This window comes from Carassius auratus, chromosome 30 (genome assembly GCF_003368295.1).
Source record: "Carassius auratus strain Wakin chromosome 30, ASM336829v1, whole genome shotgun sequence".
NCBI lineage: Eukaryota > Metazoa > Chordata > Actinopteri > Cypriniformes > Cyprinidae > Carassius > Carassius auratus.
The window spans coordinates 1,640,757-1,659,090 of NC_039272.1; the positions used below are offsets into that span (position 1 = coordinate 1,640,757).

Genomic DNA, 18,334 nt, shown 5'->3' on the forward strand with positions numbered 1-18,334 from the left:
CATGCAACCAAAATGTCACTGAATCTGGCAATATCAGCCTAACGATTTATATAAAAAAAAGCCATGTTAATGGTATAGATGAAGAATATGTTCTAGAAAATACAATTGAAGGTTACCACATCTTTTTAGTATATGCCATGAACTTTTACTGTTTTCCTCTCGCCACCCTGTTACAAATGTATTGTCAATGTCAAAATGTTTGTGTAATGTTACGTATAATTATATCAAACAAGACATTCGGTCTATTGTATATGGAAGCAGAGTGAATATCAGCATGATGGTTCCATGTTAAAGGTCAACAAGTGATGGCCGAAGATACTGTAATTAAACATTAAACAACCTACAGTAATATTGAGCTGTAATAAAAGCAGTTAGTTCTGAATGGTGCAGTTTAGTACCTTATTCTTAGAGTGTAGTAGGACAAGATTCTTCATCAACCTCATTTATCTAGTAACATTTTCTCAGGGTTCTCATGTGACCATTTTTTTATAATGTTCCCCAGAAGAACAAAAATAATGTTGTATTTATGTAAAAGGTTTCCGACTCACTGACGAGATGTTCTACCCCTAAAGGTCCAATTTAAAAAAAAAAAAAAAAAATCCTGAGAGTTTTTCCTCAAACAGGCCAGATAAGTATATCAAGGATGTTTCAGAGTAAAAATAAATTACTTGTTTTCATATGTTAAACCTGGTGTAACTGTTTTTTTTTTTTGGTTCCTCTATTCTAAAGCTCGTTTTCTTCTGTCTATTGTTTCCAAACTTTTTCTTCCCATTGTTGATATTTGAAGTTGAGGTTTCACGGTCATGAGCAAGGTTCATTATTGAGTCAATTCACACATTTTGCTTTTATTTTGTTTACTACAAATGTTCCAGATCTCAAACGAGTATTCATGAGTTTCACATCTTACATGCTCAAATACACCACAGTAAACAGGAGTTCTAAGAATTATTTGAAAGGTTTCAGGCTCATTATACTGTTCTCATCAATCCGGTTTTGGAAGTTGTTGTTTATTTTTATTTTTTTGTTTTTTTTTGCATTTTGAGTTTCAATTGTTGTGCTCACCCATTACAGAGCCACACCCTAATGTGTCTATTTGACTCGAAAATGACCCTCTCACCTTGACAACATGCTCCTCCTTCCTTGATATATATCTATATGGCTTTTTTCCTCTAGCTAATGCTTCAATCTTAAACTTGACATCAGTGAGGACAGAAGTATTCCGGGAATAATGGTGCTTCGTCAGAGTTTTCTCATCATTCTTGCGTTCTTTGGGATGGTATTGTGTGGGTATGTAATTACTTTTCAGTAATATTAGATAGTTTGCCTTGGTGTTTGGTTTGTGAATTGATGTGACAATAATGCAGTATCAATGAAAACTCATAACTGTCTAGAACAGGGTTCTTCAATTAGTTTTACCAAGCCAAGGGCCACTGACCCTTTGTGTGTGTGTGTGTGTGTGTGTGTATATATATATATATATATATATATATATATATATATATATATATATATGTGTGTGTGTGTGTATATATATATATATATATATATATATATATATATATATATATATATATATATATATGTGTGTGTGTGTGTATATATATATATATATATATATATATATATATATATATATATATATATATATATATATATATATATATATTTATATATACACGGTTACATGTAAGACAGGCTGTCAGTCATTTTTTTTTTTTTTTTTTGTATATCCGCCTAGTTTTGTCATTGGTAGTGGTTCTATTTTTCCATTCTGTTACGTTTGTTTTATTTACAGATTTTTCAGCAACATCTACGTGTGAATATTTATATTTATGCATTAGTAACACTGACCTGAAAACAACCGCGTTACAAAAAAAAATTGAATTTTGTTACACTAGTTCAGGTTCGTGTTTGTTAAAAAAACACGTTAGTGAGGCGAGATGAGCCCTTGGGTAAACCCATCAATCAAGCTTTCTTTTTCTTAGCTTTTGCCAAGTGACTATTTGTTTAGAATGTGTCCTAAGTAAACGAAATAATTTATGTGTCATAAATAGACATGTTCCTCGCCGGAACATTTAACAGGGAAGCTATATAAAAACGTGAATAAAACAAGCGCAGAATAATCCGTTTTTAAGGTTGTTGGACTCGATATAGTGTTCCTTAGGAATCGTGTTTCTTGACATTTAGGAATGCCTGATTTAGACGTCGGGAAATAGGCTACTTAAAGCATATTTGCCTGTGAACACATTTATTAAATACAAAATAGGTTTGGTCTAAATCCGGTTGAGCACTTATATTCATGTTATAGCCTATATACTCTATTGTCATTTCGCCGATCCCAAAAACGTAGGTTAGGTAGTGTTTATTTAGAAACATCCAGTCATGCATAATTTAGATGGCAAATATTGTCAATACGACATATAACAATATGGTTTGATTTTTCTAAATGCCGTGCGTCGCTGGCTGGTCAGTTTCTTTCTTTGAATGGCAGTGATCCATTTGCTTCTCTTTTCTGCTTTTGGTAGTCTGTAAAATTATACCTTAGATTTCTTGTCAAATCTATTTGTACTGTCAATCGCAAAGCTCTTTATTGTTTTAGATGTGTGAAAACCAATGCTGCCATTTAGTCTTTTTGCCATTCATTAGGCAGAACCGCAGGCACTCCAGCTGACGGTGACGTCACGTGCATGCCCTCTATAGTTTACAAAGAATCTAGAATACCTTGAAAGGACTTTTGTTACATCCCCTTTTTGTCTAAGGGTGACAGGGGAGTAACATATGCTACTAAACTGGAATGAGAACACATCAGTAAACGTTTATCTGCAATCCCAGCGCTCACACACACACAGAAACTCTTCAAGATTTTATTTACAATGTAGAGTCTATGTACAGCAGTTAAAAGAAAGGGAAATTAAGGGTTTAATAGTCTGCAGACAAAAATAAATATCACTATAACCGGTAGAACAGGCTCTCTTGAAGAAGCACTAAGGCTCTGATAAGAGCACGCAATATTAAACAAGTACAACAGGATTTCTTAAAGAATAATGAGAAATGAGAGCACACAATCTTCAATGAGATCTGGGAAAACGGACAGGCCAAACTCTTTCTGGTGAACAGCCCACTTCCTCTGTTCAGATACAAGCTCTCTATCTTATAAATATATTACTTCTCCTAGCCAAATTCCATATCCACAAGTGTAAATGCTCCAATAATAAGCCGCATTTTAAGGTGTGTAAAATGATTGCTTTGTTTTTATTTATTTATTCATTTATTCATTTGTTTACTTAATTTTGTTTTCGGATTTATTATGATGATGATTTTTTTGCATCTATTTATTTGGTTATAATTGGGTTTTCTTTCCCCTGGCTGTTATCTACAGTATGTTCCTTGTTAGATTAACTAATATTATGATGTATTTCTATTTACATTTGATTTATCGTTGGTTAATTAATAACAAAAAAATTTTGATCCACCATACTGGAATGTCAAAGCCAGTCCATGAACACTTTAGAGAACTTCATATGCATGTAAGAATATCTATATCTTCAGTAGACTTCAGAAAATGCTTTTGCTAAACTAACACAATACAACAAGAGGAATCCCACAAGGCATTTAAAATGTAGGCCTACTATAGTTTAAAAACTAATTATACATATTAAAAACACAAACCAAGACATTTTTACCTGTGAAAGGCTAGTTTCTTCAGGAATAAAAATGTATTCTGTGCAATGTTGTTCTATCATGAAACTCATTGAGTTTCATTGTGAGTGATGACATATAGACAGTGTTGGGCAAGTTACTTTTAAAAAGTAATTAGTTACAGTTACTAGTTACTTCTTCCAAAAAGTAACTAAATTAGTTACTCAGTTACAAATTTTAAAAGTAACTAGTTACTTAAGAAAGTAACTATTGCGTTACTTTCAAGTAAAATTAAATTTTAAATGCTCAAATGTGACCCCACCTCTACCCCTCTTTAAAGGAACTTAAAATACATGTGCATGTTCAATTATTTATGATAAATCTGAATAGTATAATGAAATGGACACTTAATACAATACATTATTAACAGAAACATGAAACATTGTACACACATCTGAAGTGAGACTAGCCTCCAATCAAATTCCATGTATGTAGATATTATGTTTATATAGTGGATCAATGCAAATAACACGATAGATTTTTGGGAACTTTTGATATTTCCTTTTATTGTTTCTTTAATTTCTTGAAGGAAAAAGTAATGTATACTTCTATTTAGAGAAGGCTACTGTTGGATTATTTGGGCTCGTCGCCATACCTGTCTCTCGTTGACTGACTGGCTTGTGTTGTTCCTTGTGTGTCCTGTCCTGTCCGACTATGCGTTATGATGGGTTGTTCGCAATTCATGAGCGTTAGTGATGATGGGTCGTTCGCGAATGAGCGTTAGTGATGATGGATCGACTCGTTCGCGAATGAGCTTTTGATGAGTCGTTCGCGATTCGCGAATGAGCCGACTCTAAGAGCCGGCTCTTTTAGTTGAACTTCGGGAGCTGGCTCGCATATCTGAAGAGCCGACTCTATTTTTTTTTTTCAAATTTAGCCTATAGAAATTAAATAATTATGTAATAAAAATTGAAATATTATAGTCAAAGTCATTTAAAGAGCCGTTTGTGAGCCAAAGAGCCGGCTCTTTTCAGTGAGCTGAGTCAAAAGAGCCGAATTCCCATCACTACTATGCGTGCTTTCGAACACCCGCCCAACTCTACCTCTGATTGGCTTACAATGACATTTTACTCTACCTCAGCCAATCGTCAGCATTTATGGGCTTGTATCGTGCTCTGCCCACTAACCAAGGAAGAACAGTAAAAAAAAGTATTTGCCTCTCGCTCAGAGATTTAGTTGGTCTGATGAAAAAAAAGAACAGCTTCATCATCTGTTATAGTAACGCGCCGCATTTTTTGGCAGTAACGGTAACGGCGTTATTAAGATGAGAAGAGTAATCAATTAGATTACTCGTTACTGGAAAAAGTAATGCCGTTAGTAACGCCGTTATTTATAACGCCGTTATTCCCATCACTGCATATAGACCGTTCCAAGATGGCAGATGTGTCGAAGTGTCTGATGATAGATAGATAGATTCAATTCATTATGCTGCATTTTCTGTGTACATGACAAACATGAGAAATAAAACTTAAATGTGATCTCTGAGAAACCCAAACAGTCACACATCTTTAAACAGTTCACTCCTCATAAAGTTATATGTCTTTCTTCACAGGCTCGTTTACCTGAACACCAACCAGAACAGGTGAGTTTAGTGCAGTTAGACAAACACAGTTCAGATGGTGTGTATGTGTTATTCTCTTGATTTTGGAAAGTTTGCATTGCTAACATTTTTTTTTTTTTTTTTTACTGTTTTAAGTTGCAAACCGGAGATCATAGAAAAAGTCATCACCAAGTAAGTAATGATATAATGCACATACATAAACACCTACATATGCACAACAAATTCTCAGGTCTCAAGGTAAAATTTTTGTATTATTTCTGAAAGTGTACATACAACAGTGTAGGGGAGTAACTACAAGTAACACTTCTAGCTTAACTAAATTTTTCAGTAGCTTTACGGTAGCGATGCTAAGGGGTCATATGATGCTTTCTAAAGATCATTATTTTGTGTATGTGGTGTAACAGAATATGTCGACCTGCTTTAATGTTCAAAAAACACATTATTTTAAAATACTGTACATTATTGTAGGTCCTCTATGCCCGCCTCTCTCAAACGTGTCATTTTCTACAAAGTCCCTCCTTCCAACAAGTGCAGTCTGCTCTGATTGGCCAACTGACCTAGTGCATTGTGATTGGCCGAACACCACAAGCACTCATCAGAAATGTAATGCCCCTTTCCATAGTCGCAAGCTTCTTCTTTCAAAATAAATGTAATGACAGTTAATAATGTCCTTGGTTTTACCATCAGTTCAAGCCCGAGGGGGAACAGAGTGGCATGACAGACACAGTGATGAAACTTGTATGTGTTTGCAGTATACAAGTGTAGCAGAAATGAGTCGAATCAGACAAATCAAAGAGTCTATCAGAGCTGTGTGCATTGAAACATGAGCTGAATTCCTCAGGAAGTCATAAATCAGTTCTAGTGCCACAAGAACCAAGCAAGATAACCAACCAACCAACTTGTTCACACAACAGCTTTCAACATTAACACCAATAGAACAATTATTTACAATTTTAATTCGAAGAAGAGATTGTCAAATTTATTGTTCGTGATTGAAATGCAACGCTGGACATCACATGTAAACCCAGGAGATCAAGTTAAATACTTGCATTGACTTCCCCCCACCCAGAAGAACCAGACTGAAATTCCTAAGGGGGAAGGGCCTTCCTTTAAACCTTTGTCTTCACAGAAAAGTCCTTTGCCAGAGAATGGCAAAGAAACCCTTTTTATACATTATATATGGACCAGAATGAACTCAAAAAAGACTTATGAATGAATCATTCCATTGCTTAACTCCATATTCATTTACGTGTAACCCACACATTTGACTATCATGTTTAATCACTTATTGTGTATGTCTTTTGATAACTATAGAATACATAGTCATGTCTAGTATTGAAATAATCGCATTTTCTTGCTTGATATTGTCCTGACAATCATTTATTTGTAAAATATATCATAATCATGTTATAGGAATCATGTCCAAAATTAGACCCTGTGAGGCAAGAACCACATGCTTGGTAAGATAAACAAATGATTTATGATACCCACCCCAAGAACATATCTGATTGGTCAAGGCAACATTTGAGGGGTGGCCAACAAGAAAGTTTAAATACTTTGGATACGATTAAATTTTAGTCTGCTTTTAGTTCTAGTCTAGCTGCTGCTATTAGCCATGTCGGCTTTTAGTTCCAGCCTTGCTCGTGCTATCAGTCATGCCTGCTCTTAGCTTTGCTACCTAGCTTTAGCTTGTAGCATCTAGCCATACGGTTAGTCATCATGGTTCTTTGAGCGCGGTTCCAGCGTGCCTGCCTGCTGCTACTTATGCCACAATGAGAAGGAACACAACCTAGTCTCGTCAAACTTTATTTCTTTTCATTTCCGTTTGAGAGTTTCGTGTTCTGAGTTAAGTTTTGTAACGTCGACCTCGTCTGCGCGTTTGAACTCCGACCAGCCACACAACTCCAGCTTCAGCCAACGCCCAAGCACGGGCTTCCCAAGACGTCACTTCACTACTGAACTTCCAGCCAATCAGCGACACCGGGATACCCCTTTCAACTGGAGTCCCTTTCACAGCAAACGAAGGCAACGTATTCCCAGATATTTGTTGTGCTGGTGTATCTAATATAATTTTAACCCCATTGAGGAACTCAATGCGAGCGCTAATTACGTGATTGATGGTTGTTCATGTCTATGCAATTTAACGTATTGCTGTTAACTTGGGATTCCATATTTCCATTCTCTTAAACTCATCTTTCCTTAACTTTCGACCTTCCTACAACTTGTGTGAATGTGTGTGTGCGTGCGTTTATGTGTTAGATTAGTTTATATGTCTTAGATTTATCTAATAAAGCCTTATTCATATTGAAAAGAGAAGTATCTTGTGTTTTGTGCTTACAAGTTAATGTCTTAAACTGCCGATCTTGTTACTGTGCTAATTGATAGTGTTTCACTATAGTTTGGATATTAGTATCCAGCGCAGATTTGATGTTAAACGGCTAGTTCACTGAATCGCAGGGCGTCTCCGTGACCAGCCGTGAAACAGTAATTCTGTTCAAATTCCCTTTAAAATCTTAAATGATTCCCTTTGAGCTAAATTGACCTGTTTCCCTTACACAAGCAACTGACGGTTAAGACAGCTGACTCCACTGTGTGACCGTCTCACTCTCGCTCTCTCTCTCACACACACACACACACTCAATGTGCAAAACTCTACATTTGAACATGCAACAGCATATACTTAAACTAATAACAAATCATACTTAGCTACAGTAGCTGATTCAGAAGCACCAGATCGTTAGAGAGAGCAAAGTCAGAGTTCTTTAGTTAGCATTAGCTAACTGAAAATCATTTCTGCAGAATTTATTCATGTTAATTTCAACATTTCCAAATGCATCATGAAAATCAAAAGGTGTGTTTGTTAACATTAGTTATGCACTGTGAACTAACATGAGCTACAAATGAACTGATGTATTTTCATTAACTAACATTAACAAAGCTGAATAAATACTGTAATAAATGTATTGTTCATTGTATGCTCATGTTAGTTAAAGGTGCTGTAGGGAACTTTTGTAAAAAAATATTTTTTACATATTTATTAAACCTGTCATTATGTCCTGACAGTAGAATATGAGATAGATAATCTGTGAAAAAAATCAAGCTCCTCTGGCTCCTCCCAGTGGTCCTATTGCCATTTGCAGAAATTCATCCGCTCCCGGTAAGAAACAGCCAATCAGAGCTGTGGTCCATAACTTTGTTTGTGTTCAAAATGTAGAAAAATGAACATAATAAGCGAGTTCACCATGAATCCATTTTCCAAACCGTGTTTTTAGCTTGTCCTGAATCACTAGGGTGCACCTATAATAAGTGTTTATATTCTGACTATTTTAGATTGCTTCGGGGGTACCGCGGCGGAGTAACCCAGTACCTTTGTGATTCTTCATAGACATAAACAGAGATAAGTAGCTCCGGCTACAATGTTCTTCCTCAAGACGCAAGCAGTTCTGTTTATTAACCGCTAGAGCGTCAAAAGTTCGCTACCGCAGCTTTAATACATTAGCTAACATTAATGAAATTTTACTTTATAGTGTTACCATGTAGATGTATAGGCCTACAAATAACTTAGCCTACGTTTATTTGCATCGTTGCATGTGTCATTATGTTATGAAAATTTCACCAAAATCAAGTTCAAATACTACGTTTTTGACCAGCGAATATTCTTTCTCTCTCATTAATGCCACATCAAAGGCAGTACAAGCATAGAATTTACATTTTCATGAACTTGCAGGTTATATACAGCTTTGAAACAGCAACGCTACCATAACGCTACTGAGAAATATAGTAAAACTACTAGCTACTGCCCATCACTGTGGTCAAGCTACAGTTTCAGAGTAGCTTTCCCAACATTGACATACAGTACATGCTAACACAACAACTTAAAAAATACAATTAAAACCATTTGATTAAATTCAGATGAGTAAGAATTTGACTGTTTTTTATCAGGGAAATTAGGAAGCCAGAAAACTTTGCATTGCGCTCATCGCCGGGGTAAGTATAACTTCATTTTCTTTAAAGAGACTTTTTTAAGTTGATACATAAAGGGATAGTTCACCCAAAAATCTAATTATGTCATTAATAACTCATCCCCATGTCATTCCAAACCCGTGAGACCTCCGATCATCTTTTGAACACAGTTTAAGATATTTTAGATTTAATCCGAGAGCTCTCAGTCCCTCCATTGAAACTGTGTGTACGGTATACTGTCCATGTCCAGAAAGGTAAGAAAAACATTATCAAAGTAGTCCATGTGACATCAGAGGGTCAGTTAGAATTTTTTTAAGCATCGAAAATACGTTTTGGTCATGAGGGTGAGTTATTAGTGAAATAATTTAGATTTTTGTGTGAACTAACCCTTTAATGACATAAGACAAAACATTCTTGGTTCATGTTTTTTTTTTCTGATCAGATGACTACTGAGAGATGGAAATAGATAAACTGGGAAACCCATGTATTAATTGCGATTTGCATTAATCCCATGAACCGATAAAATGACTGTTGTTCTTTCTGCTCATTCATATGTATTGCAGGCTTGTGTACAACCAGCCCAGTGCGCTGGTAAGGTGAGTATTATGGTTTTAGCATCAACCCTTTAATAGCCCATTTGTCCTGATGAATAGAATGATTACAACGCTGTTTGTGTGTTTTAATGAAGTCGGACAGATGTTGCTCCTGTAACGTCATGGTTAGCCCCAATCATCTGGGAGGGAACCTTTGACCCCACACTGATCGACTCTATCTTCAAACAACAGAATCTCACCATAGCCACCACAGTCTTCGCTTTGGGAAAGTGAGTACCTCATGATACCTCTTATCTTGCATCAGTATTTCTCATTTGTTTCTCCTCTTGTTTTTCTTTGTTTCTGGAAACAGTAATGATTAAATGATAAATTAATTAATTCTAACACATATCCCTGTATTTGTTTTCTGTTTGTTAGATACACACGTTTTCTCAAAGATTTTCTGGAATCAGCAGAGGAGCATTACTTTGTTGGATTTCGAGTCCATTACTACTTGTTTACAGATAAACCAGAAGAAGTTCCTGAAGTTAAGATGAGTGAAAATCATAGTTTGACAGTTCGAAAGGTTCCAAGTATGAACAGATGGCAGGATATCAGTATGGGCAGGATGGAAATACTAGAGAAACTAATAAAGGATGAACTGGCCAGTGAGGCCGACTATATTTTCTGCCTTGACGTTGATACAAAGTTCCATGGCCGCTGGAGTGTGGAGTCTTTGGGTCGTCTGGTAGGTGTGATACATCCTTGGTTCTTTGATGCTCCAAGGAATCAGTTCACATATGAGCGTAGACCAGAGTCTCAAGCATATATTCCAGCTGAAGAGGGGGATTATTATTTTACTGGTGCTGCATTCGGTGGCTCACTGGAGGATGTACATCATCTCACCAAAACCTGCTGGGAGCAGATGAACATTGATATTGCAAACTCCATTGAGGCGATATGGCACGAGGAGTCTCATTTGAACAAGTATTTCCTTTATAACAAACCCAGTAAACTGCTTTCACCTGAATATCTGTGGCGGGACATCAATGCTGGGGCAGGCCAAATAAAAGTAGTTCGCTTCACTCATGTAGCTAAAAACAATGCAGAAGTTCGTCCAAACAAGTAGCACCTGTTGCCAGTATTGAGCTACACTGACATGGTTTGACATGGCCTACCACACTGTGAATCTATAAACAGGTAATATTGACTACGGAGAAGTCTACAGCTGCCACCAACAAATTGGATAGTAAGAGACATTTACAGATATTTGTGAAATACCGCTCTATGAAATCCAGGGTAATGTCTCAAAATCTAATTATGAGGTGACCGGCATCAAAGTTTGATTCCAACCATTAATTTATTTCAATTTTGACCGTCTTTGACACTGTCATTAATAAAGATACCAATTTTACATTTTCACAGTGTGTTCTTTACCTTATGAAGGATGAGTTCATCTTGAATAAACACACACAATACGCATATTTACAAATATTTTATACATTTATATAAATAAATTATGAAATGTTTTAATTCAGTTGGTTTGTATTAGTATAAATACATGTGTTTATGAATATACACTTTAACTTAAATAAACACATTACTGGCTATTGTATTCACCTTTTTCTTGTCGTAAAAATGGGCGGGGTCATTTGTGTATTCTATGGGTCTGGTTTCCGGTCTCATCTGCGTCCACTCCGTCCAGCTATTTTTAGCTTAACAAAACAATTCGTTTGCTGCTTGATATTGAAAGTTGGTGTGTCTTATCATATTATTTTAATGTTTTTTTTTTAATTAAGAGCACACTGGTTATGTAGTGCAAACCGTTTTACCCTTTACTTCAGGTTTGTTATTCTCCTTGCTTCTAATGAACCTGGAAGTCTCACCCATAGGCTTACTTCCGTGTTGAAGAAATAGGTGGATAGATGCCAATGACACACTTAACATAACAATTTTTCAACAGTATAAAAAAACATAATGGTTAGATACATTTTAAGTAACACGAATTAAGCATGATGAATTCTGAAATATATCAATGAATAAATACAAAAAAATAAATCCATATATATTGATTGAAATATTTTTATATTACTTTAACCTATAATACAGTTCATCGGAATTTGTAGATCTCTAATGCTACATAATTCATTTAAATATACAAAGTCTATGCAAATGTGCAAAAGTGTACATGTTCCTAAACCAAATTTTTTTGTATAATACTAATGGAGTCAAATTGCAAGTTGGTTTTTAAGATATTACTATAATTTAGTTTTATAAATTTTTTTGCTTGTTTTTTTTCCACCACTATATACTGAGCAAATTTAAACAAAACAAGTAACATTTGGGAAAACCAGTATGAATATTGACTGTATGCTATTGAATACTAAGAACTTATAGACCTACTTTCACTGATGCAAACACTCATACACTTTTTTTTTCTTTGTATATATAACTTATTTCTGTTTTCTTGTGTTGCTTCTTGTAGAGAAAAACGTTTTTGAAGACAGAAAAAAGGTTTTGGAAGAAGGGAATTTTTATTATTTATTTTTTTATTTATTTTTGAAGAGGGAAGAAAATAGTCGAATAGTAAAGAAATCTTAGGACAAAGGCTCATCTAAAAAATGTTATAACATTTGTAATATTTTGACGGTCATTGTAGGCCTACACTTCCCTGTCCAAAGGGACGATATCGTTTTCAGATCAGCCCTATCTTGAAATCATTTGCATGGTTCTGCATGCATCATTGCACACTGCTGAGGTAGCTGCAGTACAGAAAACTGCGGGGGCTGCCATTACAACCAGCACGAAAAGATTAAGATAACGCGTAAGTTCCTCATACTTTGTTGTTGGAAAAGCACCATCTCCTCACAGTCTTCGACAGATTCCAACATACGTGGCTAAACTTGATTTTTAAGATGTGCTGAGAGCCACAGAAGTGAAGCCCCTCCCTTTACAGTTGTGTTTGTGTTGGTGTAGAGGTGAGTGGTGATGAACAAAAGACAAAGCTACATGTGAGGCACATAAAAGCTAGTGGGGAAGCTGCAGCTTGGAGCAATGGGCGTGCCAAAGGTGGTGGCGTGCCAAAAGGTAATGCGAAAGCTGTCTGTTAAAAAAAAAAAAAATGTTGGCAAGCCATAATCACCTACAGATTAAAAGGAAGCAATACATTCAATATAACCCTATAAAACCAACTTAAATTATTAAAAGGTAAAAACGTTGTTAATGATATTAAGAATATTATTTTCAATTACTTTTAAAAGTACCTTCAAAACTTTTGCATGGCGCGGGTTACTGACGCCATCACCACAGCAAGTTTAGGTCTTGATTTATCAATAATCAAAAACAAATTACAATTATTTTTTGAGGATCCAAACGTCTCTTGATCACACAAATTATCAAATTTAAAAATTAGTCAGAAGAGTTTATAGTAACCTTAAGTTAAGTGACATTAACCAATTAAGTTAACCAATTAAGCAAACAGATACAGCTTTATCCACTAAAACTTTTACTTAGCTTTCAGTTTCAGTTGCCAATTCAAGTAAAAGATAGATATATATAGATAGATATATAGATAGATAGATAGATAGATAGATAGATAGATAGATAGATAGATAGATAGATAGATAGATAGATAGATAGATAGATAGATAGATAGATAGATCGATCTGCTGAGCTCCAACTCCACTCTGCATGTCTTCCTCACATCTAGACTGACAGACTGACAGTCAACGATACCTACACAAGAAAAAAAATAATAATGTTGAGAGATTCAAACAAGAAGTATCCAATAAGTAGAACAAATGAAAAGATTTGAAACAAGATATTTTGCAGTTTATTATTTTTTTTTTCTATACTCACTCCAGCAGGTGTACTTAAGTATGGGTATTTTTTGAGTACATCCTCCACAGACATTCCTTCCATGCTTTCTCAACATCTCCAGGAGACTTTTTGTGCCGTGTGGACTTTGACAGTCGAGGTGTCTGGATGTGTTTTCTGAAACTCACTTTGTAGCACATTCACATGGTTCTCAACAGACATCGAATCCTCCCCAACAAGTTTCCTTCATCAGAACAACAGAAACAGATAATGCTTAGACCATGACAGATATTAAACAAGGATGCTTTAGATATAAAAAAAATAAAATAAAATAAACATTAAGTAGATGTTCAGGCAGTGAAAAGTGGAGTATATAGAAACTTTTATATCACTCATACACCACTGTATGTCTGTTCACCTCAGTCAGCCAGACATCCCCCTTGGCACGGGGCAGCTGGTCAATCACTTTACTGAGCTGTAGCCCTCTGGTGGTGCTCGAACCTTCCTGCAGTGACTTGCGTGTATCCACGTAGCTCCCTCTGCCACTTTAACCTCTGTGTTATCAGCAAGACCTGATATCATGCCAGACTCCTTCCGCTGGCTTGGGCAGAGCATCCTTGACCTGCTGAGATATCTGAGAGAGAACAAGAGACAACTTTCTACTACACTTCAGCATGTCATCTTCACACAAGGCTGTAGAGGACAGTGGTTGTGGTTCTGGTCCAACTCCATTGGAAGTTGGCCTACCAAACAAAATATCAAATGGACTCAAGTTAGACTCTTCTTTTTGCCATTCTCATGTACATGAACACAATGGGGAGTTCTTTTACCCAAAACAGTCCTGTCTGCTCACAACACTTCATTAATTTTCTCTTTTATGTCACATCTGACTGATCATTTTATTTGCATTATCAGTTATGCTTTCAATTGTACATTATATTATCAATTCTCTGATTTGGAACTGGGTGTGCCGCTTGAGACATCATTTGTCCTCTGTCCACTTTGCTTGTGGCACAGATCATACATGAGTGACAATACCTGTCTGCAAAGGAAGTGAATCCCTTTATGGAACAATATTAATTTAACAAATCAAACATTCCCCCTTTACTCATGTGATCTAGGCCATGTACAAGTTTTGCATAGTGTGGGAAAAAGTGTTTTGGCAGACATGGTCTGTCTTCAGTAATCGGCCAAAGATAGCTTGCACTCAGCCTTCACCCATTGTTTCTTGTCGTCTGGTGTGGCAAAAGCTTGCATAGCTGTAAGATAATCAGAAGGGAGTGTGAATTAATCATTGTTAAATGTTACACAGGTAAAAGAAGGTTCTGTTCTCATAGCTGTGTCTTTCGCTGTGGTATCAGTTTACTTGTTACCTAAAATCACAAAATCATAACTTTTGGAATGTGTGACGCATTTGCAGATAGCAACTAACTTTGGTAACAAAATTGCTTCTAACAATGCTGCTATTTTATCAAATTGTATTTAAATCAGGCTTACCATTAGACTTTAGAAATTTCCTGTGTTTCCACAATGCCCCAAAATCATGACAAACCCCAAAAGAGAAACAAGAATTTGTGTAAATGGTAACTGTTCGTCCATCAGCAATTTTGCAAGCTTCCATCAATGCTATCAATTCAGCCGCTTGCGAAGAGCAATGAACGTGGAGCGCTCCAGATCTTATTGTTGCATATGCAGTGGTTGCAGCTTAACTTGCTCTGTTTTTTTTGGGGGGGGGGGGTCTCGAACCATCAATTAATAAAATTAAGTCAGCAATTTCTAAGGGGGTGTCTTTTAAAATCTGGTCTTGGTTGACAGACCTGTTCAAATGTGGCAACACAATTGTGTTCTTCCCCATCCTGCTTCGTATGGAGCAGTGTAGCTGGATTTAACACTGTGCATCATTTAATTGTGATGTTTGGCATTTCTAATAGAATTGCATTGTACCGGAGACACCTGGCCGTTGACAAATGGGATGTTTTCTGTTCCAACAGAATCACAGAGACAGTGCGTGGCCTGAGCAAAGTCACATCAGAGTACCCCACAATTTCCCTTGAAGCTAAAATAGCCTTTTCTGCATATTCAACAGCACTCAGGCATTTTGGACTGCCTGCCGTTACCGGATCGAGCTAACTCTAAAAATAGGCCACAGGTCTCCCCCACGATCCTGTAACAGAACAGAAGTCAGAAACCCATTCTCTTATCAACAGTTTGTCCAAAATTTCTCTCTGGGTCTGGGAGTCCTAGGGTTGGTGATGTTTGTAGCAATAATATATTCTTAAATGCACTCTCTGCTTCTGGAATCCAGGTCAGTTTGTCATGGGGTTGCAATCCCTTCCCATGAGCCAAAGCGCTCAGGGGCAATTCTTTGATAACATAATTTGGAATGAACGTTCAACAATACGAACACATGCCCCAAAATGACATTAGTTGCTTTTTCATGATAGGCTTTAGAATCTTTTGAATTGTCTCTTTTTGTTTCTCAGATTAAAATTTGCCATTTTTAGTGATGATGACCAAAAAATGTCTCCTCCCTTTTTACAAACTGCAGTTTTAATAAACTGGCTTATGACCCTCAGCAGCCAAAAGTTTTAAAAGTTTTACAGTGTCTTGTTTGCATATTTCTTTATCTTTTAACAGTGAAAATAGGTGTATGCACAGGAGAATTTTCACAGAGCACAATTACCCCAGCTGCTCTTAATGATTCAAAAACTGGTGTTCACAGAGTCTGTAATCAGATTTTGGATTGACTTGAACTGGTTCCCAATTTTTAACAAGCCCCAAGTCAAATTTAGATAAAACCCAAAGTGTTGTAGGGAATTCTTTGAGCACTGGGTGAGTCTCTGCTTTCTCTCCTGAGAGAAAGGTTGTTGTCATTGTGTCATCAATCACATACTGTACGTACAGCTTTAACAGCAGTCCCGTGCAAACACATTCGGTATGCAGACAGTGTTGGATTGTATTCAACATTTTCCTCTGCTGTCTCCACCCAATTCACATGAAAAATACACATATACAAATAAACCAATGTCTTCCCTATGGTCATTGTTCTTTTTTGGACAATGAAACATGTGGAAGAGAATCAAACAACATTTGCTGTTTCTCAAATCAATAGAAACAGCGCATCTATTTTATGTCTCAATTAACTATTTCAGGTCTGTTTCTATACATAAAACCATTTTTGTTCTAAAATGTAATCTTTTCCCAATGATATATGTGCTGAGCAATGTAAATCAGAGAATTGCTTAATTCAGAATTAGGTGAAACTGTTTTTTGCAGCCTTGACAAACTTTTCACATAATTCATCATCTTTGCGTTTACACTGGTAAATATAGAACTGCCATTGTTGGATTGAGCTGAAGTTTGAATTTGGCACTGGGCCACTTCCCAGTTTCACATTAAATCTCTTTCTTACTCATTTTGAAGGCAGTTTTCTGACAAAAGTTTTTTTAGTAAACAATGCTTAAAGTTAATGCCATTCTAATCTTTACATCTCAATGGTACAGTGAAATTTTCTCTGACCATATAACCAGATGCAGTAATAGACCAAACTAAATTTCCACGTAATTTTTGGAATTGGATCTATTTCATCCTTTCTAATTAGTTTTTCAACTCCATTAACCCATAATCTATGTGGCATTTGTTTGTAAGCTAATTTATGTGCCTATGTTCTTGTCGAGAGAAGATTTATCATTTTCTAATCTTTCAATATGATCATGTATTAAAGCAAGCATTTTTCTTCATTGCTAAGAGCGGAAATATGAGCAAGCATATTTTCTTCGTTGCAGTGAGCAGAAACATGAGCAAGCATTCTTTCTTCATTGCAGTGAGCTTTAGAGAAAATGTGTGTGTTTTCAGACTTATCTGTTTGTGCTGCGTGGCCTTGGTGGACTTTGCTCCCGACTCCCCCCTTCTTCTCCAGGTTCTGCTGTGAAAGTCTCTGTTGTCAGTCTGCCTCAGCTTTCTCTGGTCCAGCCGCCGTTTGGTTGATCAAATGTGCACAGTGAAATTTTTCAATGTCCCTTCTGCACCAGTAAAAGCAAACATCTGGATCAGCCTGAGACAGACTTTGTCCCCTGCTCTTCTTCGTGATTTTGGAGGTGTTCACTCTGACTGGAAAGTCAGTCTTGATCCGTTGACACAGTGTTTCCACTGCTTGATGATATGCTTCGTTGTGTCTGCCGTGGCAAAATTTTTAATCAACTCTCATCAGCATAAGAGACAGACTCATTCTCAGGTATAATTAAAAATAAAGCTTTTATTCTTTGCAAAGAAGGTCAGACAGTCATACAGCAACACTGAGTTCCTGCAGAGTGAAACCGACGCAGGAAGAGGGCAGTCCTCCACCTTATATACCTCTGCTGCTTCAAGGTTACAAAGTCTTAGCAGCTGTATTTCCACACATAACAAGGAACACTCTCTATGGGCTGTTTCACACACATTTAGGACTTAGGTGACCCCCTCAGATCATCCTCAGACATTGTCCCCCCACTATATGGCCCAGTGACCCTCTCAGGTCATTCTCAGACATCTGTTTTCCCCCCAGGTGTCACCCTTCTGAACCCACACAGCAATTGAAAGAAAACACATGCATATATAGGCATACAGAAGCAATGTTCAATGAATTTTCCACCACAATTTCCCCCTTTTTATCATTCATTGATCACTAAAGCATAAAATGTTTTCGCTTATATACTGTATGTGATTTTACTACAAACTATAAGCATTCTAACTAAGAAACATAATATGTTTTTATTTATTTTTT

At 36.4% G+C, this 18,334-nt stretch overlaps 1 protein-coding gene and 1 long non-coding RNA gene across 2 annotated transcripts; one reads left to right on the plus strand and one right to left on the minus strand.

Moving 5' to 3' along the window:
- The first annotated feature begins 982 nt into the window (after positions 1-982).
- On the plus strand, positions 983-11,169 carry LOC113048792 (histo-blood group ABO system transferase-like). The gene is made up of 7 exons (XM_026210648.1): positions 983-1,287; positions 5,252-5,281; positions 5,396-5,431; positions 9,203-9,247; positions 9,787-9,819; positions 9,912-10,046; positions 10,195-11,169. The coding sequence occupies exons 1-7, from the start codon at positions 1,229-1,231 to the stop codon at positions 10,883-10,885; spliced, it is 1,029 nt and encodes a 342-aa protein (XP_026066433.1). The 5' UTR covers positions 983-1,228; the 3' UTR covers positions 10,886-11,169.
- A 146-nt stretch (positions 11,170-11,315) lies between these two features.
- On the minus strand, positions 11,316-17,898 carry LOC113048793 (uncharacterized). Its single transcript, XR_003276537.1, has 3 exons — positions 13,991-17,898; positions 13,615-13,816; positions 11,316-13,491 (listed from the first exon to the last, which is right to left on the minus strand). It is a non-coding gene; the product is annotated as an uncharacterized LOC113048793 (long non-coding RNA).
- Between the last annotated feature and the right edge of the window lie 436 nt (positions 17,899-18,334).